The 25,402-nt window shown below is 47.2% G+C and overlaps 1 protein-coding gene across 1 annotated transcript in view; it reads left to right on the top strand.

Moving 5' to 3' along the window:
• Positions 1-24,729, top strand: part of PPP2R5B (protein phosphatase 2 regulatory subunit B'beta) — a 31,223-nt gene extending 6,494 nt beyond the window's left edge. The window contains exons 2-13 of the mRNA XM_039358460.1: positions 5,150-5,346; positions 7,994-8,095; positions 8,277-8,369; positions 10,842-10,972; positions 13,158-13,217; positions 15,452-15,560; positions 16,046-16,099; positions 17,558-17,608; positions 17,721-17,840; positions 19,714-19,841; positions 20,800-20,901; positions 23,103-24,729. Of these exons, the coding sequence (XP_039214394.1) occupies positions 5,150-5,346; positions 7,994-8,095; positions 8,277-8,369; positions 10,842-10,972; positions 13,158-13,217; positions 15,452-15,560; positions 16,046-16,099; positions 17,558-17,608; positions 17,721-17,840; positions 19,714-19,841; positions 20,800-20,901; positions 23,103-23,232 (1,277 nt within the window). The 3' untranslated portion in view covers positions 23,233-24,729. The remainder of the gene's footprint in view (positions 1-5,149; positions 5,347-7,993; positions 8,096-8,276; positions 8,370-10,841; positions 10,973-13,157; positions 13,218-15,451; positions 15,561-16,045; positions 16,100-17,557; positions 17,609-17,720; positions 17,841-19,713; positions 19,842-20,799; positions 20,902-23,102) is intronic.
• Positions 24,730-25,402: the final 673 nt, after the last annotated feature.

The following is a 25,402-nucleotide window of genomic DNA, read 5'->3' as shown; positions in this document are numbered from 1 at the left end:
GGAAAAGGGGGGAAAAATGGCGGACTGCGTTGTTTGGCGACCCCCGTGAAATGGTCGTTCGACCCCAAATGGGGTCCCGGCCCACAGGTTGAGAACCACTGTTATAGATGAATAATTTGTGAATCTCCAGAAGTTGTTCGCTTAGCTTTCTGGTTACTGGCAGGTTAACTATGATATTGGGAGTACAGCCTAAATCAGCGGTGTCGTGTCGTGACGTATCATGACTTTCTCCCCATTGCCAGAGCTGGGATGGGCGCAGTTTTGGCATGACGCGCAGTTTGACATCCCTGCCCTAGATCCACGTTTCTCAACAACGGCCATCTATGTATGGACTTCAACTCCCAGAATTCCCCAGCCAGCATGGGAGTTCACATGTCTTCAAGTGGCCGTTGTTGAGAAACACTGATCTGAATGTTCAAAAGTTTCCTATCCCTAATGAAAGAGGTGTCCTTCCTTGTTTATTGTTTAGAGGGAAAAAAAAAACACATTTTATCTATACTAGCTCAAAGGGTCATTGTTTTTTTAGGTTTTTATCAGTAGTAAAAAAAGCCAGAAGTTTCCATTTTTTTCCCCCACAGCTTTCTCCCCTTTGACTCCCTAATTTTCCCAAACCTTTCCTTGTTTCTTTTTAAATTCTTTTTCCTTTCTACTTTTGCGTTTTATACTTTTCTGAAATTGAATAAACTTTAGGGAGGGAGAAAGGGAAAAAAAAAGTGTTTTATATAGATTACAGTGTTTCTCAACCTTGACCATTTTAAGGCATGTGGACTTCAACTCCCAGAATTCCACAGCCAGCATTGCTGGCTGTGGAATTCTGGGAGTTGAAGTCCACATGCCTTAAAATGGTCAAGGTTGAGAAACATTGATATAGAAGAAGTTAGAAGTTATTTAATGTATCCTTCCTTCATCCTCAATTTTTTTTGTAGAGTTTAATTCTGTAAGGCAGGGGTCCCCAAACCTTGGTCCATGGACGCACAACCAGGCCATGAAAGCGAGCCAAACCCCAACAGCACACGCATGGGATGCAGGCAGCACATGAAAACATGTCCCCCCCTCCGTCCCCGGTCCATGAGAAAACCACTCCCCACGGAACCTCTCCCCAGCACCCAAAAGATTGGGGGCCACTCCTGTAAGGCGCCCCAAGTCTTGATGAGTTGGTGGGCATAGAAAGGTTCACAAATAAATAAATAAACTGTGAGCGAATCAGGCTGAAAATAGAAGGAAATTTAAGAACGTAATGCGAAGTGCTTCGCTTGGCAAACTGAAACCAACATGACACTGTTGAAAAGGGAATTATCCTTTTGCCTGGTAATGTGTGTGTGTGTGTGTTGGGGGGGGGCAAGCTGCTTTGGTCACAAGCTGAGTGTGAGTCAGCAGTGTGAGAGATGACAGTTTTAAAAAGGCCGACGCAATTTTAGGCTACATCGACAGACGCGGTCACGGGATGGCCGTCGTTCTGTCGTCTTCTGTGCTGATCAGCTGCTTCCCTTCAATCCCAAGCCTCCTTTTAAAGCAGTGGTTCTCAACCTTTCTAATGCCGCGACCCCATAATACAGTCCCCCATGTTGTGGTGACCCCCAACCAGTTATACATCACCGGGTGCCAGGGGCGTGGCCAAAGAAAAGGGGGAAAAATGGCGGACAGCCTTGTTTGGCGACCCCCGTGAAATGGTCGTTCGACCCCAAATGGGGTCCCGACCCACAGGTTGAGAACCACTGTTTTAAAGCAAAAGCGCTTAAATGGGAGTTGTGTCAATACGAATTCATGGAAAATGAAAAAGGCTTGGAAAATGGAAACGACGTTGATTGGGAGATAGGAGGAGAGGCGTGGAGGGCACCGGAAAGTTTAGCTTTGAGGAGAAGGCTGGGGTAGCACGGTGGTCATTTCTGACGGGATGTTGCGGAGAAGACATGAAAGGGTGGATTTCCTACTCTGAGGAAAACAGATTTCTGTGTAATGTTGGGCAAATCTTCCTAAATATATCAGCTCCTCTTTGCCGGATATCTGAGAGATCAATTAGGGCAGTGGTTCTCAACCTTTTTAATGCCGCGACCCCCAACCGGTCGTAAGTCGAGGACTACTCAACTGGGTGCAGCACCGTTTGCAGAATGGGACTTTTGGTGGCTCAGCAGGGCAGAGACAGCCTGGACAATTCCTATGGGCTTTTGAAAGCCAATAGAATTAGACTCTGTTCAAGAGAGTCTGTTCTATTGGCTTTCAAAAGCCAATAGAATAAAAGGGAGGAGCACAGCTAAGGAAAAGGGGGGAAAAATGGTGGACTGCGTTGTTTGGCGACCCCCGTGAAATGGTCGTTCAACCCCAAATGGGGTCCCGACCCACAGGTTGAGAACCACTGAATTAGGGACAGGTGATCATGGGGAAAAATCTTATCTTGGTCAGGGGTCCCCAACCCCTGGGCCAGGGTCTATTTGCAACCAGGCTGTACGAGCGGAGAGCTGGTGCACGCATGCTTGCACACACTCACACAGCTCAATTTGTGCAAGCGACAGCCCGGCACACAGGCATGCATGTGCAGCTCCATTCGTTCAGCTGCGTGTGTGCATGCAGGTGCATGCCACTTGCATGAGTTGAGCTGCAAGCGCGCGTACACACTGGCCCATCACTTACGTTTCCCTCTCCTCCCCTGTGCCCCAATGTTGGGGACTGTTGATCTAGGTCAGGGCTTCTCAACCCTGGCAACTTTAAGATGTGTGGCTTTCAGCTCCTGACTAGGACATACTGGCTGGGGAATTCTGGGAGTTGAAGTCCACCCCTCTTAAAGCATGCTGGCTGGGGAATTCTGGGAGTTGAACTCCACCCCTCTTAAAGCATGCTGGCTGGGGAATTCTGGGAGTTGAACTCCACCCCTCTTAATTGGCTGGGGAAAGTTGATCTGGTTGAAAACCACAAGTATAAACTGACGGTTGAGACAAATTTGTGATCGGTGTATGTGACTCCACTAGAATTACACTGGGAATTAGATTATTTAATGTTCTTTTTTAAAATATTAAAAATACTTCTTTTTGCACAGGACCTAGTGTAGTTTTGTTTGTTTGTTTGTTGTTTTTTAAAATATTCATCGGCTATTATGAATGTACAGGTATACAGGGCATGCCTAGCCATAGGCTGGCTGAGGAATTCTGGTGCTGCACCAGTTGAGTAGTCCTCGACTTACGACCGGTTGGGGGTCGCGGCATTAAAAAGGTTGAGAACCACTGCGATAGCACATCATGGAAATGACATTTGCTGGATGTCTTGAAGCACAAGTTGGGCACTCCTCTCGCTGGGATGCTTTGATTTAGATTCCTACACTAAGGAGAGGTTCGGCTTGATAGCCTCAAGGAACTCTTCCAAACCTGGGATTTAATGTCTGCCGATCTCAAAAATCCCCCTCCCCATTTGTGAGCTGAAATATTTGGGGTGACAAGAGGACCACAGCAAGCCTAACCTTCGGGGTTAGCTTTGCTGGTGCTTCCATTGGGGATTGTCTGTGTTTACGGGACGATGTGTAAACATTTGAAGTGTTCTGGCCCTATTTTAGGAAAGGAACAAAGTCACTGAAAATAGAGCAAAGTTTTGCTTGCAGAGGCCACGGAAGATCAGCGGTGGAGCCAAGCCGTGGGAATGCAGGAAAGGTCAAGCAACCACTTTCTCTGGAAGCTCTGCAAGAGGATCGTGTTTCAGCTCCTTCGGAAGCTTAATTGCCCTGCAAATTTAAATGTAGACTTACGTCTGCAATATATAAGCTTATAATATATTTATGGCTACTTAGTCAGTTATATCTGTGAGGTACACATATCTATTGAGGCAAGGGGTTTTTTTTTTCCAAAGGGGCTACACCCTTTTTAATTATTTTTTTTTACCAGCCGCTCCAAGACATTTACAGGATTTTCACTGCAGGAATTTGTAAATTAAGTCTCTGAGTTGTGCTCACTTTCTGGTGACTTGGTGGTCCCAGCCCTGCAGTTATTTTGGAAATGGTTTTCTGTGGTTTTTTTTTTTGGATCCTGGTGACTCTGAAAAAAATATTATGCAGGTTGTAAGTCACCCACCTTTTAATTATGATATCTGTGTGAATCAGACAAGAGGATGAGCAGTAAAGTTTTACAAGCCCTCTTTGAAGCGTTGCATAAAGTACTGTAATTAAAATATTCCGTTAATTGCTGTTGCGTGATAGCAATTAGCCTCCAGAGAGATAGAGGGGGGCTTTTCCCAGCTCTGTTGAGTTAGTGATGCAGTTTCCCGATACAATTCTGAGCCCTGGTGCCTTCCCACAGCCTGCTGGATATCTGACATTGTTGACAGCTGAATCCCGGATTTTTTGTATGGACATCTGTTGGTATGCTCAACAGCTGTGATCCACCCCTTGAAAAAGAGTGAAAGGATGTATCATGCATGTTACTCCAGTCACGTCACCAAGCTGGATTATAATAAAGAGGAAGACATAGCCAAGTATGTTCTTGAACATAGGAGTCCTCTTTTTCTCATATAGGATCCCATTATATGAGCTGTGGTGGTGCAGAGGTTAGAATGCGGCATTGCAGTCTAACTCTGCCCACAGCCAGAATTTCGATCCTGACCGACTCAAGGTTGACTCAGCCTTCCGTCCTTCTGAGGTCGTAAAATGAGGACCCAGATTGTTGCAGGAGCAATAGGCTGACTCTGTAAACTGCTTAGAGAGGGCTGTAAAAGCACTGTGAAGCGGTATATAAGTCTTAAGGCAGTGGTTCTCAATCTTTTTAATGCCGCGACCCACAACCGGTCGTAAGTCGAGGACTACTCAACTGGTGCAGCACCGTTTGCAGAATGGGACTTTTGGCAAGCTCAGCAGGGCAGAGACAGCCTGGACAATTCCTATTGGCTTTTGAAAGCCAATAGAATTAGACTCTATTCAAGAGAGTCCATTCTATTGGCTTTCAAAAGCCAATAGAATAAAAGGGAGTAGCACAGCTAAGGAAAAGGGGGAAAAAATGGGGACTGCGTTGTTTGGCGACCCCCGTGAAATGGTCGTTCGACCCCAAATGGGGTCCCGACCCACAGGTTGAGAACCACTGTCTTAAGGGCTATGGCTATTGCTATCTGAATTCTCCTGCTTTCTCATCCCACGTACATTCTCACGGCCCCTCCCTCTGCTTCCCCCCCCCCCCAGATGCTCCGGTTTCAGAGCTCCACGACCTCCTGTGTAAGAAGCTGCAACAGTGCTCCATCGTCTTCGACTTCCTGGACTGCGTGGCTGACCTGAAGGGCAAGGAGATCAAGCGGGCAGCCCTGAACGAGCTGGTGGAGTGCGTGGCCACCAACCGTGGCATCCTGATTGAGCCACTCTATCCGGAGATCATCAAGATGGTAAAAGGCTGGCCAAAAGCACCTGGGAAGGAGGGGGGGGCAGAGTAGGGGCAGTGGGGAAAGATGGGTAGGGGACAGGAACCTGGACTCCTATTACAAGTGGCCCTTGACGTACGACCACAATAGAGCCCAATATTTATGTTGCTAAGAGGGACAGTTGGTGAGTGACTTTTGCTCCATGTTACAACCTTCCTTGCCACAGTTGCTAAGTGAATCACTGCAGTTGTTACTTTAGCAACACGGTTGTTAAGTGACTCTGGCTTCGCCACTGATTTGGCTTGTAAGAAGGTCACAAAAGGGGATCACGTGACCCCGGGACACGGCAACCGTCGTAAATAGGAGCCAGTTGCCAAATGTGTGAATTTTGATCATGTGATCTTGGGGATGCTGCAATGGTGGTTGAGTATGAAAAACAGCCATAAGTCCCTTTTTTCAGTGCCGTTGTAACTTCGAACGGTCATTAAACAAGGATTATCTGTATAATTCTTCCTGAGTTTTATATTGATCGTGCTTTTTTTTCTGAAAGGAAGAAGGAAGAAACCACAATTAAAAAAAAATGGAAAAATGAAATTACTTACCAAAAGCATTACTCATCATTATCCTTATCAAGGTGAAGGTGATGCTGAATTGAAGATGATGCACACACATGCTATCAAAAGGAAGAAAAGATAGATACCTTTTAGATTGTAGTTTTCAGGGAATCTAAGAAGTCGCTCTGTCTTTACAATTAAATTATTTGGCGATCTAATCTAAACTTTCAGTTTTCCAATGGTTTAAAAGGAGTTTCAAACTTGAATGGGAGAGCCGTATTATATAAAATGTGTTAATTAGTGGGCCGCATTTATAAACATGCAAACATGTAAGAAATAGCCAATGTTTATTCATTATTCAAATGCAAAAGTTGGCTTGAAACTCAACATTAAGAAAACCAAGATCATGGCATCCGGCCCTCTCAATTCCTGGCAAATAGATGGGGAAGAAATGGAGGTAGTGACAGATTTTATCTTCCTGGGCTCCAAGATCACCACAGATGGGGACTGCAGCCAACAAATTAAAAGATGCTTGCTCCTGGGGAGGAAAGCTATGGCAAATCTAGACAGCATACTCAAAAGCAGAGACATCACCCTGCCAACAAAAGTGCGTATAGTCCAGGCCATGGTTTTCCCAGTTGCAATGTATGGCTGTGAAAGCTGGACCATAAGAAAGGCTGAGCGCCAAAGAATGGAGGCCTTTGAACTCTGGGGCTGGAGAAGACTCCTGCGAGTCCCTTGGACTGCAAGGTGTTCAAACCGGTCAGTCCTAGAAGAGATCAACCCTGACTGCTCTTTAGAAGGCCAGATCCTGAAGTTGAAACTCAAATACTTTGGCCACCTAATGAGAAGGACTCACTGGAGAAGGGCCTAATGCTGGGAAAGATGGAGGGCAAGAGAAGAAGGGGACGACAGAGAAGGAGGTGGCTGGATGGAGTCATTGAAGCAGTAGGCGTGAGCTTAAAGGGACTCCAGAAGATGGTAGAGGACAGGAAGGCCTGGAGGAACGTTGTCCATGGGGTTGCGAGGGGTCGGACACGACTTCGCAGCTAAGAACAACAACAAATTCATTATTCATTGTTTAAATTAGTAAAACAAATGCATATATAATTGCTTTGTAATTAATCATTGTTTAATCATTTTAAAATTAAACTGTAATAAAATTAAAATCTCAGGGATCGGTTTGGACAAAACTCAGCAGCACTTTTTCGTGCGGTTGCTGATAAAAACAGCATCGCCAACATGATTGCCAACGTCCGATAACGGATATGGCACAAGGAGAAGAAGAAAATTAAACTAAAATGGCACTATTGATGGCTAAGGGAGCCAGTTTGGTATTGTGGTGTAGATACCAGGCTAGAAACCAGGCAGTTGGGAGTTCTAATCCCGCCTTAGGCACAAAGCCAGCTGGGTGACCTTGGGCCTGTCACACACACTCATCCCTAGGAAGGAGGCAATGGCAAACCACTTGTGAAAAACCTTGCCAAAAAACCTGCAGGGACCAGTCCAGGCAGTTGCTAGGAGTCAACGCTGAACTGGAGACACCTCCCCCCCCCTCAAATTTGATGTATAATAAAAGCAAAAAACAGAATAACAGGGTTGGGGGGAATCTTGGTGATGTTCTAGTCCAGGGGTCTTCAAATTTGGCCCTTTTATGACTTGTGGACTTCCAACTCCCAGAATTCCTCAGCCAGGCACGCTGGCTGAGGAATTCTGGGAGTTGGAAGTCCACAGATCATAAAAGGGCCAAGTTTGAAGACCCTTGTTCTAGTCCAACCCTCTGCTTAAGCAGGAGACCCTAACATTCCAGATAAGCGGCTATTCAATCTCTCCTTGAAAGTCTCCAGTGATGGAGCATCCACAACTTCTGGATGCAAGGAGTTCCCCTGATTAATTGTTCCCACTGACAGGAAATTTACTCTTAGAGAACTAGTATAGGGTCTCCTGCTTAAGCAGGGGGTTGGACTAGAAGACCTCAAAGGTCCCTTCCAGCTCTATTCTGATTCTGTGGATCTGAGGCTTGGGTGGAGTCTGTTCTGGGTTGGCTCAGCTGACCTTGAAAAGTTATCTCACTTCCAGGGTTTGGGCGTGGGCTGATCTGTCCCGTCTCTCTGCAGATCTCAGTCAACATTTTCCGAATTCTTCCACCCAGTGAGAACCCTGAGTTTGATCCCGAAGAAGATGAACCAAACCTGGAACCGTCTTGGCCCCATCTCCAAGTAAGAGTCGTTCTGAAGGCCGTGAGATTAAGATGTCCCCTTGAGTAGTGGCTCCGGGATTTGGATGTATCACCGGCTGGGCATGGTGGAACCCCACCTTTTCAAGGCATTCAACCTTTGCCTCCTGGTGGAAGAAGAAAGTTGAGTTGGATTTGATGGATTCCCTCTCTTCTCCTTCCAGCTTGTATATGAATTTTTCCTCCGGTTCCTTGAAAGTCCAGACTTCCAACCCTCGGTTGCCAAGCGCTACATAGACCAGAAATTCGTATTGATGGTAAGTGAGACGGAAAGGAAGGGTTTTACGGCTGGGAATCATGGTGGAAAGGCTTCCCTCCAGAAGATGTGGGTGCTCCAACCATGGAGTTTTCAAGAAGAGACTGGACAGCCACCTGTTTGAAATGGTATGGGGTCTCCTGCTCGAGCCAGGGGTTGGACTAGAAGACCTCTGAGGTCCCTTCTTCTCTATGATTCTGTGAGATGATAGATAGATAGACAGACAGACAGACAGACAGATGTTACGGATAGATAGATAAGATACAGTAGATGATAGATAGATAGATAGATAGATAGATAGATAGATAGATAGATAGGAGATGATAGATAGATAGATAGATAGACAGATAGATAGACAGATAGATAGGAGATAGATAGGAGATGATAGATAGATAGATAGATAGATAGATAGATAGATAGATAGATAGATAGATAGATAGATAGATAGATAGATAGATAGGAGATGATAGATAGATAGATAGATAGATAGATAGATAGATAGATAGATAGATAGATAGGAGATAGATGGATGGATGGACGGACGGACGGATGGACGGATGGACAGACGTTAACGGATAGATAGATAAGATACAGTAGATGATAGATAGATAGATAGATAGATAGATAGATGGAAGATGGATGGATGGACGGACGGACAGACGTTAATGGATAGATAGATAAGATACAGTAGATGATAGATAGATAGATAGATAGATAGATAGATAGATAGATAGATAGATAGATAGATAATGATAAATAGATGATAGATAGATAGATAGATAGATAGATAGATAGATAGATAGATAGATAGATAGATAGATAATGATAAATAGATGATAGGTAGGTAGGTAGGTAGATAGATAGATAGATAGATAGATAGATAGATAGATAGATAATGATAGATAATGATAGATGATAGATAGATAGATAGATAGATAGATAGATAGATAGATAGATAGATAGATAATGATAAATAGATGATAGGTAGGTAGGTAGGTAGATAGATAGATAGATAATGATAAATAGATGATAGATAGATAGATAGATAGATAGATAGATAGATAGATAGATAGATAGATAGATAGATAGATAGATAATGATAAATAGATGATAGGTAGGTAGGTAGGTAGGTAGGTAGGTAGGTAGGTAGATAGATAGATATATAGATAGATAGATAGATAGATAGATAGATAGATAGATAGATAGATAGATAGATAGATAAGACAGACAGACAGACAGACAGATCCAGAAGTTGTGGATGCTCCATCACTGGAGAATTTCAAGAGAAGCCATTTGTCTGGAATGGTATAAGGTCTCCTGATTGAGCAGGGGTTGGAATAGAAGACCTCTGGTCCATTCTGCGCTAAGATTCTATGAGATAAATAAGATAGATGGATGGATGGATGGATACGGTATAGGGCAGAAGTCTTTAAACCTGGGACTTTTGCAACTTGTGGACTTCAACTCCCAGAATGCCTCAGCCAGCATGCCTAGCTGAGGAATTCTGGGAGTTGAAGTCCACAAGTCATAAAAGGACCAACTTTGAAGACCTCTGTTCTAGGGCCTTCTGCTTGAGCAGGGGGTTGAACTAGAATTCAGAGGTCTTTTCTGCTCTATGATTCTGTGAGATAAATAAGAGAGGGAGGGAGGGAGGTTGTTGGTGCTCCATCACTGGAGGTGATGGACGAGACCTCAGGATGCTGCAACTGTCATAACTATGAGTCAGTTGCCAAGCATCTGAATTTTGATCACGTGACCGTGGGGATGGTGCAGCGGTCATAACTGTGAAAAATGGTCATCAGTCACTTCTCTCAGTTCTGTTGTAACTGCAAACGATCACTAAACAAATGGTTAAGTCGAAGACGACCTGGAATAAAATCTGACCCAGTCATATGATGACTTGCTTAGTGACCAAAATCTGATCCCAATTGGGGACATATGTTGAGGATTACCTGCCTAAGCTAGGAACAGCTTCCCCACAGATGAGAAATGGGGCCAAGACACAAAATAGATAAGATAGAACAGAACAGAACAGAAAATATGGAATGGAATGGAATAGAATGGAATGGAATAGAATAGAATAGAATAGAATAGAATAGAATAGAATAGAATAGAATAGAATAGAATAGAATAGAATAGAATAGAATAGAATATATGGAATAGAATAGAACAGAACAGAAAATATGGAATGGAATGGAATGGAATGGAATGGAATAGATGAAATAAAATAGAATAGAATAGAATAGAAAATATGGAATAGAATAGAATGGAATGGAATGGAATGGAATAGAATAGAATGGAATAGAATAGAATAGATGGTGTGGAATAGAAGAGAAATAGAATACTAAAATATAACAATCCTAGCCTTGCCCATTAGGGTGGTTTTAATAACTTACAATGCAATTAAGGTCATGAAGCACAAAACCCTCCAAATCTTTGGCAATGCTCTTTTTTCTCTTTGGTCCCTCTTCAGCTGCTAGAATTGTTTGACAGCGAAGACCCCAGGGAACGTGAATACCTCAAGACCATCCTTCACCGGGTTTACGGCAAATTCCTGGGCCTTCGGGCGTATATTCGCAAGCAATGCAATAACATTTTTTTGAGGTGAGCGGCTTCTTTGCCTTAGGTTTGCCTGGGTTTTCATCCCAAAGCGATGAAGGTGTGCTGTGTTGTCTGCAACCTTTTCTAATTTCTAATCTTGCACAAAGTCTCTGATTAATTCCTAGGAGAACCTTATCAACTGAGCCTGTAGATCAGTTTTCAAGCTGGGCCACTTTAGGACAGGTGGACTTCAACTCCCAGAATTCCCCAGCCCAGTATCTTTTAAAGTGGATGAACTTTAAGTCCCAGAATTTGGCAGCTGATATCTTTAAGATGAGTGGATGTCAACTCCAGCCTACTGGCTGGGGAATTCTGGGACTTTGAAGTCCACTAGTCTTTAAGTGGCCAAGCTTGAGAAACCCCATGCTAGAGAGTGGCTCATGCACTCTTTTCTCTAACCCAGTGGTTCCCAACCTTTTTAATGCCACAACCTCCCAACCGGTCGTAAGTCGAGGACTACTCAACCGGTCATAAGTCGAGGACTACTCCACTGGTGCAGCACCGTTTGCAGACTGGGACTTTTGGCAGGCTCAGCAGGGCAGAGACAGCCTGGACAATTCCTATTGGCTTTGGAAAGCCAATAGAATTAGACTCTATTCAAGGGAGTCTATTCTATTGGCTTTCAAAAGCCAATAAAATAAAAGGGAGTAGCACAGCTAAGGAAAAGGGGGGGAAAAATGGCGTACTGCGTTGTTTGGCGACCCCCCCGTGAAAAGGTCGTTCGACCCCAAATGGGATCCCGACCCACAGATTGAGAACCAAATGCTGTCTAAATATGTTGGAGGCCAAAGCCCCTCATCCACAGCTGAAATTATTCGAATGGCAAGATATTGGGGGGCTGGGGGGGGCATGCTAGCAGGCCCAAATAGTGAATTCTGTGTTCTCCCCTCTTTTCTAAGCCAGCTGATTCCTTCTCACTTCCTTAATTTCCCAAGAACCGTGACTTGTTGAAGCCTAAATGGGTGGATTTAAAACAAACGTTTTTCAGATTTGGCCCCCTTTAAAATGTGTGGCCTTTTAACTCCCAGAATTCCCCAGCCTACAGGCTGGAGTTAAAGTCCATCCATCTTAATGCAAGCTGGCTGGGGAATTCTAGGACTTGATGTCCATATATTTTAAATTGAAAGCATGCTGGCTGCGGAATTCTGGAAGTTGAACTTCATCCATCTTAAACCATGGAGGTGAGGTCCACCCCTCTTAAAGCATGCTAGTTAGGGAATTATGGGGGGGTCAAAGCCCACCCATCTTAAAGCATGCAAACTGGGGAATTCTGGGAATTGAAGTCCACCCATATTAAAGATGTTGGGTGGGGAATTCTGGGAGCTGAACTCCACATGCTTTAAAGGGGCCAAGTCTGAGATACATTAATTTAAAATATTTGCATCCCATTTCTCATGGTTAAAAGAAACCTGGAATGGCTAGTTTTGCATCATCTGCATCTGTTAAGCCCCCCAGATGCTTAGAGCGGGTAGGTGGGGCTGGGTCTTTGCATTGTGAACCCACTTTGTGTGAAAGAGAGTCCAAGATCCCCTTGGATTCTCTTCCGTTCCTTTCTAGAGTGGGAAGGCTATTTATTAGAGGGAAAGACTCTTCTGATCCGGAATCTTCTGGATTGTCTCCCGGTCTTGGGCTAGCTTGGCATCATGGTACAGGTCGTCCTGGACTTAACGACCACAATTTTGCCCAAATTTTCCTGGGCAAAGCGAGACCGTTGTTAAGGGAGTCGTGCCCATTTTACAGCCTTCCTTGACACAGTCGTTAAGCGGATCACTGCAGTCATTAAGTTAGTCAACACGGTCGTTACGTGAACCTGGCTTACCCCCCCGTTGACTTTGCGTGTCAGAAGGTCGCAAAAGGGGTCACCTGACACACACACACACACACACACACCCAGGACACTGCAACGAATTGGTTGCCCTGGGTCTGGATTTTGATCCCATGACCACCGGGATGCCACAACGGTCGTTAAGTGTGAAAGACGGTCAGAAGTCGCTTTTTTCCCCATGCCGTTGGGACTTCGAACGGTCACTAAACGAGGACTCCCTGTTGCCTTTCACGAAGGTGGGGAGGATGGGGAAAGGGGGCCAAGGGGAGAGGAGGGAGAGAGTTGCCTGCGTGCTCATCCGGCGGGGAAGACAAGGGCAAGAATGCAACCGTCCCCGTTTCTTCTGTTCCTTCCGCCCGACAGGTTCATCTACGAGACGGAGCATTTCAACGGAGTGGCTGAGTTGTTAGAAATCCTCGGGAGGTAAATCTTTTGGGGCTGGGAGAAGCAAGGCTCCTCCGTTAGGGCGTGTAAGGATGGCCGATCCCCCGTCTTCAGGACGGAAGAGAGCTCCAAGGTCATCTAGTCCCAACTCCCTGCTTAGGGTAGGATTCAGCAGAGCCTCTGTGAAGGAGGGCCCTCCAGCCTCTGGGTCGAAGACCTTTAGCCAAAGAGAAGGGAGAGAAGGAAAGGAGGGGAGAGGAGAGAAGGAAAGGAGAGGGAGAGAAGGAGAGAGAAAAGGGAGAGGAGGAAAGGGAGAGAAGGAGGAGAGAAGGAAGGAGGGGAGAGAATGAGAGGAGGGGAAAGGAGAGAGAGAAGAAGAGGAGAGGAGAGGCAGAGAAGGAAAGGGGAGAGAAGAAAAGGAGAAGGAGAAGAGGGGAGAGAAGAAGAGAGGGAGAGGAGAGAAGGAGAAGAGGGAGAAGGTGAGGGAGAGAAGGAGAAGAGAGGGAGGAGAGGAGGGAGAGAAGGAAAGGAGATAAGCGAAGGAGGGGAGAGAGGAAGGAGAGGAGAGAGAGAAGAAGAGAGAGAAGGAAAGGAGGGGAGAGGAGGGAAGGAAAGGAGAGGGAGAAGGAGAGAGAAAAGGGAGAGGAGGAGAGGGAGAGAAGGAGGAGAGACGGAGGGAGGGGAGAGGATGAGAGGAGGGGAAAGGAGAGAGAAGAAGAGGGGAGAGGAGAGAAGAAGAGAGGGAGAGGAGAGAAGGAGAAGAGGGAGAAGGTGAGGGAGAGAAGAAGAGGGAGGAGAGGAGGGAGAGAAGGAAAGGAGATAAGCGAAGGAGGGGAGAGAGGAAGGAGAGGAGAGGGAGAGAAGAAGAGAGAGAAGGAAAGGAGGGGAGAGGGAAGGAAAGGAGAGGGAGAAGGAGAGAGAAAAGGGAGAGGAGGAGAGGGAGAGAAGGAGGAGAGACGGAGGGAGGGGAGAGGATGAGAGGAGGGGAAAGGAGAGAGAAGAAGAGGGGAGAGGAGAGAAGAAGAGAGGGAGAGGAGAGAAGGAGAAGAGGGAGAAGGTGAGGGAGAGAAGAAGAGGGAGGAGAGGAGGGAGAGAAGGAAAGGAGATAAGCGAAGGAGGGGAGAGAGGAAGGAGAGGAGAGGGAGAGAAGAAGAGAGAGAAGGAAAGGAGGGGAGAGGGAAGGAAAGGAGAGGGAGAAGGAGAGAGAAAAGGGAGAGGAGGAGAGGGAGAGAAGGAGGAGAGACGGAGGGAGGGGAGAGGATGAGAGGAGGGGAAAGGAGAGAGAAGAAGAGGGGAGAGGAGAGAAGAAGAGAGGGAGAGGAGAGAAGGAGAAGAGGGAGAAGGTGAGGGAGAGAAGAAGAGGGAGGAGAGGAGGGAGAGAAGGAAAGGAGATAAGCGAAGGAGGGGAGAGAGGAAGGAGAGGAGAGGGAGAGAAGAAGAGAGAGAAGGAAAGGAGGGGAGAGGGAAGGAAAGGAGAGGGAGAAGGAGAGAGAAAAGGGAGAGGAGGAGAGGGAGAGAAGGAGGAGAGACAGAGGGAGGGGAGAGGATGAGAGGAGGGGAAAGGAGAGAGAAGAAGAGAGGGAGAGGAGAGAAGGAGAAGAGGGAGAAGGTGAGGGAGAGAAGAAGAGGGAGGAGAGGAGGGAGAGAAGGAAAGGAGATAAGTGAAGGAGGAGAGAGGAAGGAGAGGAGAGGGAGAGAGAAGGAAAGGAGGGGAGATGAGAGGGAGAGAAGGAGAGGAGAGAGAAGGAGGGAGGAGAAGAGAGGGAGAAAGGGAGAGAGAGAGAAGGAGAAGAGAGAGGAGAGGGAAGGGAGGAGAGGAGAAGAGGGAGAAGGAGAGAAGAGAAGGGGAGGGAGGAGAGAGAAGGAAAGGAAAGGAGGAGAGGGAGAGGGAGGGAAGGAAGGAAAAAAGAAAGAAGGAAGCAAGAAAGGAGAAAGAAAAAGAAGCAAGCAAGGAAGGAAAAAAAAAGGTAGGGAAAAGAAAGAAGGAAAGGGGATGGGAAGAAGAGAAAAAAGAATGGAAAGAGAAAGAAAGAGAAAGAAATGTAAAACTGGAGACGATTCTTAAATTCATCTACATCAATGCTTCCCAACCTCTGGGAAATTCTGGCTAGGAGAATTCTGGGAATTGAAGTCCACTCATTCAAGTGGCTTAGTTGGGAAGCCCTGATCTAGCTCCCCCCCCCACTGATAACGAGAAATTGGCTGCCACAACAACGACCCTGCAAGGGATGACCCTCCCTCCCGTAAAACCCCTCCCTCGGCTTCGCTTTCAGCATCATCAACGGCTTCGCCCTGCCCTTGAAGGCGGAACACAAGCAGTTCCTCATCCGGGTCCTCATCCCGCTTCACTCCGTCAAGTCACTCTCCATTTTCCATGCCCAGGTGAGCCATCGGCGCCCGGGGATGGGTGGGTGGCGGAGAGGAGCGCTCAGGGCGCTCCGCGGTTCAGGGAGACGCCCGAGGGTTCTCGGCTCTTTGCGCCCCTGACCTGGATTCTATTGCTCTGCGCCCACCCTCACTTGACTTACCTCCCTGTGGGGGGGGGCCCACTGTCCACACTGCCCCCAAGGCCACCGGGGGGGGGCCACCCGGGCTCGCAATAGCAGTGTCCTTTGTTGTGACAAACCTGCAGGTTGAAAAGTTAGCCCGGTCAGGATAAGAGGGGAGAAGAACAGACAAGGTCTCGCGCAGGGAACTGGTCTGCCCTGGCTGTTGCTGTGGGATTTCTGAGTGGCCTCCTCTCCGTGCACTAGCTGACTTTCTGGGATTAACGCCTAGGGCTGGCTGCGGGCTGCAGAAGCAGAAGGGGGGCAGCAGTGTGGGAGAAAGAAGGACCTTGAGAAATGGTGTCCTCTTCTCTCTTGCAGCTGGCCTACTGTGTGGTCCAGTTCTTGGAAAAAGATGCCACGCTGACCGAGCACGTGAGTCCGGCCTTTGCAAGGGGTAGGGGACAAGCAGCAGGGCAGGGCTCGTGGCCCCAGGGGGGTGGGGGGCCACAGGTGGTTTGGCACATTTTGGGAGCATGGGTGCGAGTGGCTCCTTGGATCCACAGCAGGAGTTTACTTTTTTGTTTATTCCTTGCTCAACCCCGCCAAGTGACTCTGGGTGGCTTAAAATTCCAATTTTTTTTTCCTCTCTTTCGTTCTCTCTCTCTATTGAATTATAACATCTATCCCATTGCAATTCTATGGCTCCCTGTTATGGTGATAGCCTTATGGTTTTATCTTAATTTAATATTTTTTCTCCCATATTGTATGGTCCACATATCTTATATATACACAGGTCGTCCTTGTTTTATGACCACAATTGCTCCACAATTGAGCAATTTCTCACAGGACATTTTTATAAAGAAAGAGCAGGCCTCCGAGCTGTGTAAAGCTATAAAAACTGGCAGTAGAGCCTCCATAGCTAGGAGCAGCATGCCTCCAAAATAAAGACCGGTTAAAGATTTACGTTTTGTTAAGAGGCAGGGAGTTTGGATCCATCATCTACAACGGATACATATGAAATAATGATACATACAAGGTAGTCCTTGACTTACGACCAGAACTGAGCCCAAAATTTTGGTTGTTAAATGAGATGTTTGATAAGTCCATTTTGCCCCACTTCACAAACTTTCTTGCCCCAGTTGTTAAGTGAATCGCTGCAGTTAGAAACACGGTCGTTAAGTGAATCTGGCTTCCACGTTGACTTTGCTGGTCAGAAGGTCACAAAAGGGGATCACATGACCCCAGGACACAGTGACTGTCATAAGTACGAGTTAGTTGCCAAGCATCTGAATCTTGATCACGTGACTGTGGGAAGGCTGCCACGATCATAAATGTGAAAAATGGTCATAGATCACTTTTTCCAGTGCCGTTCTAACTTTGGTCGCTAAGTGAACGGTTGTAAGTCGAGAATTACATATATATGTATGTCTGTCTGTCTGTGTGTGTGTGTTTGGTTATTTGGGTTTTCTCCCGGGTCAAATTGGAAGTACCTTGGCGACATTTCGACAAAGTCTTATTCGACATCTTCAGGCTGGTGCTTTCGGCTTCGTGCTTCCAGGAGCACGTGCTTCCTGCTTCCAGGAGGCTCCTGCTTTCGGCTTCGTGCTTCCAGGAGGCTCCTGGAAGCACGAAGCTGAAAGCACCAGCCTGAAGATGACGAATGAGACTTCGTCGAAACGTCGCCAAGACATTTCCAATTTGACGCAGGAGAAAACCCGAATAACCAAAGACCTACATACAAACACCCGCGAAAACCTCAGAAAATATATATATGTATATATATTTGCTGACGCCTTGTTTAAAGCAAATGTGCATATCAATGATTGCACGACCTCTGTAGACGCCACACGCTGAATAAAAACGAATAAATAACTTTCTTTCCTTTTGCAGGTGATCCGCGGCCTGTTGAAATACTGGCCAAAGACCTGCACCCAAAAAGAGGTACAGGGTGGGGGCGTGGAAGGGCAGGGGGGAACGCATGCAAATGAGATGTCTGCTGCTAGAGGGCCCCCCTCCTTTCATCTCCTCTCTCCCTCCCCCCCCACTTGATCAGGTGATGCTCTTAGGTGAAATTGAAGAGATCCTGGACGTCATCGAACCGTCGCAGTTTGTGAAGATCCAGGAGCCCCTCTTCAAGCAAGTGGCCCGCTGCATCGCCAGCCCCCACTTCCAGGTGCCTTGGGGAGGGGGCGCTGAGCAAAGGGTGGGAGGGGGGAGCCATCTTACGCCCACCCTCGGATATGGAATTTCAGTTGCCAAGCAATGCGGTCATTAAGCAAGTCATCACCTGTCCAGGACTGCATTTTACAACCGTTGTTTACTGCGATCATGCTTGTTAAGTGAATCGTGTGGTCACTAAATGAATCTGGCTCCCCCTCCCCCCCCAGTTGACTTTGCTTATTGGGAGCCAGTGGGAAGGTTGCAAGTGTAGTACAATTGTGATGAATTATGATCAGGGGATGGTGCAACAGTTGTAACTTTGAGGGTAGGTCAAAAAGTCCCTTTTTCTGAGGCCCTCAAAACTTCGAGGCATTGTTAAGCAATTGGTCGTAATTCAAAGACTGCCTTACAGGTAGTCCTCTGCTTACAACCATTCATTTAGTGACCGAAGTTACAAAGGCACTGAAAAAAGCTACTGGTGACCATTTTTCACACTTAATGACCGTTGCAGCATCCCCGAGGTCACACGATCAAAATTTGGTGCTTGACAACTGATTTATATTTATGACGGTCAAAGTGTCCCGGGGTCATGTGATCCCCTTTTGCAACCTTCTGGCAAACAAAATCAGTGGGGAAGCCAGATTTACTTAACAACCGGATTACTAACTTAACAACTGCAATGATTCGCTTAACAACTGTGGGAAGAAAAATCAAAAAAAATGGGGCACAACTCACTTAAAACTGTCTTGCTTAGCAAGGGACATTTTGGGGTCCACCGTATTTGTAAGTCAAGGAGTCCCTAGATTAAAGGTAGCTGGGTTACGGACTATTTTTTTTATGTAAGACATTTTATTGGTTTTTTTTTAATTCTTAAACAAAAGGTACACAAGACCCACCGTGATGGTTGGGTGGTCAAACATTCAAAAGTGAAAATATATATAAACAATACAACTCAATAAATTTCACTACCCCCTCTCTATTCCCCTCAGTTAACATAGTACATTTAAATATTCCATTTCTGTTTTAAATTTCTATCACTATTAAACCTGTATTATAACTTTTATCAGTTTACAATTACAATAGTTTAAATTTGAAACAAAAAATTATCAATTCTAATTCTTAATCTCTCACATCCCTCATTTTATACCAAACTCAATTATTTCTTCTTCCACTACACAATAGATATTTTAATAACAATAAAATATTGATCAGCCCTATATATATATATATAAAATCCCAAAATCAATCCATCTCTTTAAAATAACAAAATCATATTAGACCTTGATTCATTCATATTCATTAAACAAAGTTCAAATTTTCTCCAGCTTATCATGCCTTATCATGTCTTTGTTGTCATACAAAAAATCCATCCTAGTAATTTAAAACATTCCATAAATGATAAAAAAAAATGATCTAAGCAGTCATCACTTTTTCAATTCCAATACATAATAATTTTTATATACTTGGTTAGGGCAGTTGCCATGACCCCCAACCGGTCGTAAGTCGAGGACTACTCAACCGGTCATAAGTCGAGGACTACTCAACTGGTGCAGCACCGTTTGCAGAATGGGACTTTTGGCGGGCTCAGCAGGGCAGAGACAGCTGGACAATTCCTATTGGCTTTTGAAAGCCAATAGAATTAGACTCTATTCAAGAGAGTCTATTCTATTGGCTTTCAAAAGCCAATAGAATAAAAGGGAGTGGCACAGCTAAGGAAAAGGGGGGAAAAAATGGCGGACTGCGTTGTTTGGCGACCCCCGTGAAATGGTCATTCGACCCCAAATGGGGTCCCGACTCACAGGTTGAGAACCACTGGGTTAGGGACTTTTCTGGTGGGCTTTCAAATGCTCATGGCCTTGCTCTGTGCCCCCCTCTCCCCAAACCAGGTGGCTGAACGGGCGCTGTATTTCTGGAACAACGAATACATCCTGAGCCTGGTGGAGGACAACTGTCACACGGTACTCCCTACCATCTTCGGCACGCTCTACCGTGTCTCCAAGGAGCACTGGAACCCGTGAGTCCCACAGGCGCCGCACCGGGGAGAACGTGGTCAAAGAAGGAAGGCTTCCTTCCCCCAAGTTAGAAAGCCCCCCGGAGGAAAGTCCACTTCCTAGGTTGTGCTCCCTGTCAGCCGGAATGGGACAACTCGCCCTGGTCTGCTCACCACGGGACAGCTGGCTGCAGGACAATTCAGTCATTCAGTTTAAAATCATTAAAAATATCCCAGAGGGTGCTTTTTCTTTTTCTTTCTTGTTTCTTCTTTGAAGACGTTTCATTTCTTGTCCAAGAAGCTTCTTCAGCTCTGACTGGATGGTGGGGAATGGGAGGATTTATACTCCTTGCAGACAACTGGTCATTTGCCTTCTTTTAGAGAGTTGTTGAGGCCACTTGGAGGTTTATCAGTGTCCTCAGGGTCACCTGAGTAGTGCAAATGGGTGTGGAACACAGTCCTTTCAGCAGTTCCAAGAAGGCTCCATACCCATCTGCTCCACTCAGGTGACCTTGAGAAAAACAGATCAACCTCCAAGTGGCCTCAACAGCTCTCTAAAAGAAGGCAAATGACCAGTTGTCTGCAAGGAGTATAAATCCTTCCATTCCACACCATCCAGTCAGCTGGAGAAGCTTCTTGGATGAGAAGCGAAACGTCTTCAAAGAAAAACAAGAAAGTCCATTTGCCTCCTGAAAAAAGCACCTTTGGGACAACCAGGACCTGGATGATGGAGAATCTCCATAGACAATTAAAAATATATACATTATTTTTTGTCATTCACATTTTATTTTATCCCTCGTTTGGCATCCTTTCCTTAACGCTTCCATTCAACTATTTCTTCGACATTAGTGGGACTTTTGTCTTGCAGCAAGTTGGCCATGGCGAGTTGTCATAGTTGTGGGACTGTAGGGATGTCGGTCCCTTTGTGTCCCAGGTTCATCTTCTCCTTGTCCTCACCAGCCCATCCCATCTCTCTTCCCAGGACCATTGTGTCTCTGGTCTACAACGTCCTCAAGACCTTCATGGAGATGAATGGCAAGCTGTTTGATGAACTCACTGCCTCCTACAAGGTGGAGAAGCAGCAGTAAGTGTGTTTGTGTGGATGTGTGAACTGTGGGGGTGAGGAGCAACTCTGGTGATGGAACCGAAGAATAGAGTCTCTGTCCAGGAAGGGTGGTGGTCCTCCATGTCGTCTAGTTTCAGAAGATGTGGTTGGAAAGCTGGACAAGCTAAACCAAGGATGTCCAGCCTTGGCAACGTGGCTGGCCAGGAAATTCCAAGTCCACCCATGGTCTTGGCTGGCTAGGAATTCTGGGAGTTGAAGTCCATGGGTCTTCAAATGGCCAAGATTAGACATGCCTACCCTAAACACTGCGTCTACAATACTTCCCTTTCTGCATGCCTGAAACAGTACGACCAAATTCACCTGAGATGTTAAGCTTGGCTTGGTCTTATGAACGGGGGTGGGCGGGGTGGGGGTGGGCTTGGCATCTTGTACAAAGCCAGCTCGTTGTGTTAGTTGATGGTTCATGCAACTGTCACAGAATTGTGGAGTTAGAAGGGATCCCAAGGATAAAATACAGACTAAGAGAGTTGGAAGGGGCATTGGAGGTCTTCTAGTCCAGCCCCTTGCTCAAGCAGGAGACCCCATAACATTCCAGACCAGTGGTTCTCAACCTTGGCAACTTTAAGACTTGTGGACTTCAACTCCCAGAATTCTGGGAGTTGAAGTCCACAAGTCTTAAAGTTGCCAAGGTTGAGAACTCCTGTTCCAGACAAACGGTTGTCCACTCTCTTAAAAGCCTCTAGGGATGGAGCACCCACAACTTCTGGTGGCAAGTCATCCCACTGGTTAATTGTTCCCACTGTCAGGAAATTTCTCCTTCTAGAGCAGTGGTTCTCAACCTGTGGGTCAGGACCCCATTTGGGGTCGAACGACCATTTCATGGGAGTCGCCAAACAACGCAGTCCGCCATTTTTCCCCCCTTTTCCTTAGCTGTGCTACTCCCTTTTATTCTATTGGCTTTTGAAAGCCAATATAATAGATTCTCTTGAATAGTGTCTAATTCTATTGGCTTTCAAAAGCCAATAGGAATTGTCCAGGCTGTCTCTGCCCTGCTGAGCCCGCCAAAAGTCCCAGTCTGCAAACGGTGCTGCACCAGTTGAGTAGTCCTCGACTTACGACCGGTTGAGTAGTCCTCGACTTACGACCGTTTGGGGGGTCGCGGTATTAAAAAGGTTGAGAACCACTGTTCTAGATTATATATTCAGGAAAACCAGCTAAACCCTCCACGAGAGGAGCGGGGGGTCTCCGAAAGCTCCAGAAATCACAATCTGTTCCTCTCATGTTCAGTTCTTACCCTCAGGAAGTTTGTAGCTCTCCTGCTTCAGCAGCAGCGGGTTGGACTACAAGACCCCCAATGTTCCTTCCAACACTGTTATCCTGGAATACAGTCCGGTGAATTGCACGTTAGACCAATCATTTAGATCAGCAGTCCGCAACCTTTGTGGCTTGACGGCCTGGCTGGGTGGGGGGAGAGGGGAACCAGGCCCCATGAGCTGCGGGCCAGGGTGCACATGCATGCCCATGCATCCCAACTTGCGCAGGTTGAGCTGCACGCATGTGCGCACATGCACCGGCCCATGGCTTTTGCAGTCCGGTTCTGAATAGGCCACGGCTTGGGAGCGAGACGCAGCCCAGGGATTGGGGATCCCTGATTTAGGTACAATTGTTTTGGCCCAATAGCTGTCCAATCTTTAGAACAGTGGTTCTCCACCTGTGAGTCGGGATCCCATTTGGGGTCGAACGACCATTTCACGGGGGTCACCAAACAACGCAGTCCGCCATTTTTTTCCCCCTTTTCCTTAGCTGTGCGACTCCCTTTTATTCTATTGGCTTTTGAAAGCCAATAGAATAGACTCTCTTGAATAGAGTCTAATTATATTGGCTTTCAAAAGCCAATAGGAATTGTCCAGGCTGTCTCTGCCCTGCTGAGCCCGCCAAAAGTCCCCTTCTGCAAACGGTGCTGCACCAGTTGAGTAGTCCTCGACTTACGACCGGTTGAGTAGTCCTTGACTGACGACCGGTTGGGGGTCGAGGCATTAAAAAGGTTGAGAACCACTGCTCTAGAAGACCTGCAAGGTTTCCCTCCAACACTGTTCATTCTGAATTCTGACATTCTTCTGTGCGCCTGGTTGGGGGGGGGGGAGATGGACCGGAGGGTGGTGGTGGATAGGAAGCCTCCTTCTTTGCCCCTGACCACCCCCTCCTGCCCCTCCCCACAGGGAACTGAAGAAGGAAAAGGAACGCCAGGAGCTCTGGAGGCATCTGGACGAACTTCAGCTGCAGAAGCTGCAAGGCTTGGAAGAAGCCAAGATGAACCGCCTGAATTTGCAACGCACCCTGGCCAGCTAGGAGCCCCTCCACTCCTGGAAATGACCCCCGTGGGCGGTGGGAGCCACCCATCGTCCCAGTCTGCGACAGCTGGTGCCCTCCCCTCCATCCGTGTGCTGAACTGGACCTCCCGTCCTCGGCTGCCCCCCCATCGAGGCCAGCTAGAAAGCAAAGGATCAGAGTTTGGGGGCTGGGCTGGGGGGGGGCAGCAGAGGGAGGGGGGAGAGAGGAGTTGGCAGAGCCCCGTGCTGGACTGCGATGCCCCCCCCCCAAAAAAACTGATGGGCCTGTAAATAGGGGAGGCACAGTCTTGCAAAGACAGTTGGGGGAAACGGTTAGATTGGGAGGGGTGTGGCACTGTTCTAAGGCACTGTTGTACCCAAATCTATTTCCCATCTCTTGGGGGGGGGGAAGAATTGGAGTGCAATACTGAAGAGCGAGGGGTAACAGGGCTCCTCCCCCTCCCCTGCTACTCCAGGGCAGCGAAAATGCCCACCCTGTAGTAGTGACCCTGACCCGCGGCTGTACAGCCCCCCCCTCACCTCCTAACCCCACGCTTCCTTCCCCTCCTCTTTTGCTAGTGACGAAGGGCAGCAGGCAGAAGGATGGTTCTGGGGGGGGCATGTGCCGCCAGAGAAGACAGGGCGGCCACCCCGGAAGAAGCCCGCGCAGGGTGCGTGTGTTCAAAAGGGTGGGGTGGTCTTGCGTGGAGAAGAAATTTGCTCCCACCCACCGATTGTTTACGTGGATTGGCAGTTGCGTCCGGCTGGCTATGTGGCTGTGCGTGCGAGAGAGGATGCAGGTGGTCTTCACTTTGTCCTCTGCAGTTCGGGGGGGGGGCACGTGCAGGGGGTGTCTCTGTGTGCCCCCTTTCTTTGGTTTGTGTTCCCCAGGAGGTTTCAGAACACACATACACACACACACACACGGATTTCCCTTTTGCCCATGGCCGAAACAAGTTTGCCCTTCTCCTCTCTGTTGTACCCAAATCTGTTTCCCATCTCTCCTCCTCTTTTCCACCTATCTTCACCCTCCTCCTCCCATTTTCTCTTATCCTCCTTCCTCCTATCTTCTTTTCTCCTCTAACTCTTCCTCCACCCCGTTCTCTTCCTCCTCTTCTCCTTCCCCATCTTCCTTCCTTCTCCTTCTCCCTCTTCTCCTTCCTCCTATCTTTTGTCCTCTAACAACTAACTCCTCCTCCCTGTTCATGCCCTCTTTCCTCCTCCTCTTTCCTCTTCCTTCCTCTTCCTCTTCTTCTTCTTCTTCCTTCTCCCCCCACCCAGGTTCCTCACCTTGGGGAAGACATATTTGCTGGAGAGGACACCGAGTGACTTCAAAGGAGTTGTAGCAGGCTCTGTGTGTGTGAGTGTCCGCGTGCGCCTGTTATGTGTATTTAGGACAGTGGTTCTCAACCTTTTTAATGCCGTGACCCCCAACCGGTCGTAAGTTGAGGACTACTCAACCGGTCGTAAGTCGAGGACTACTCAGCTGGTGCAGCACCATTTGCAGAATGGGACTTTTGGCGGGCTCAGCAGGGCAGAGACAGCCTGGACTATTCCTATTGGCTTTTGAAAGCCAACAGAATTAGACTCTATTCAAGAGACTCTCTTCTATTGGCTTTCAAAAGCCAATAGAATAAAAGGGAGGAGCACAGCTAAGGAAAAGGGGGGAAAAAATGGCGGACTGTGTTGTTTGGCGACCCCCGTGAAATGGTCGTTCGACCCCAAATGGGGTCCCGACCCACAGGTGGAGAACCACTGATTTAGGACGTAGGAGAGCCCATTTCATCCACCAAAATCTTATTGCAGGATGCAGTGCAGGAAACCCACCACAGTAGCCTCTCCGATGGGCCTTGCTTGGGGGGGGGGGGCGGAAGACTGCCCGTAAAAACACCCTGAAAGCAATTAATTCTTTTCTCTGGAGGTGTCAGCAAACAGATGTGTCGGACTGCATCCGGCTTGGGATGCTGAGAGACTGAGAACATCTGGCAAGCAATCTTTAATGGGTTCTCCAACCCTGCTGCACCTGGATGGGGACTGAGCAGAAAAGGATTTTTTAAAAAAAAAAAAACAATTTTTGTAGCTCAGAGTTGAACTGGAAGTTCCTTGGTGCTCTCTGAGCTTGGTTATTTTCTTGCAGATGTTTCATGACCCAACTAGGTTACATCAGTGCTAGTCAAATCAATCTGAAT

The sequence above is a fragment of the Crotalus tigris genome, unplaced genomic scaffold (genome assembly GCF_016545835.1).
Source record: "Crotalus tigris isolate CLP2741 ecotype Arizona unplaced genomic scaffold, ASM1654583v1 scf7180000019021.11574027:1482141, whole genome shotgun sequence".
NCBI lineage: Eukaryota > Metazoa > Chordata > Lepidosauria > Squamata > Viperidae > Crotalus > Crotalus tigris.
This window is presented reverse-complemented; position numbering and strand designations above follow the sequence as displayed.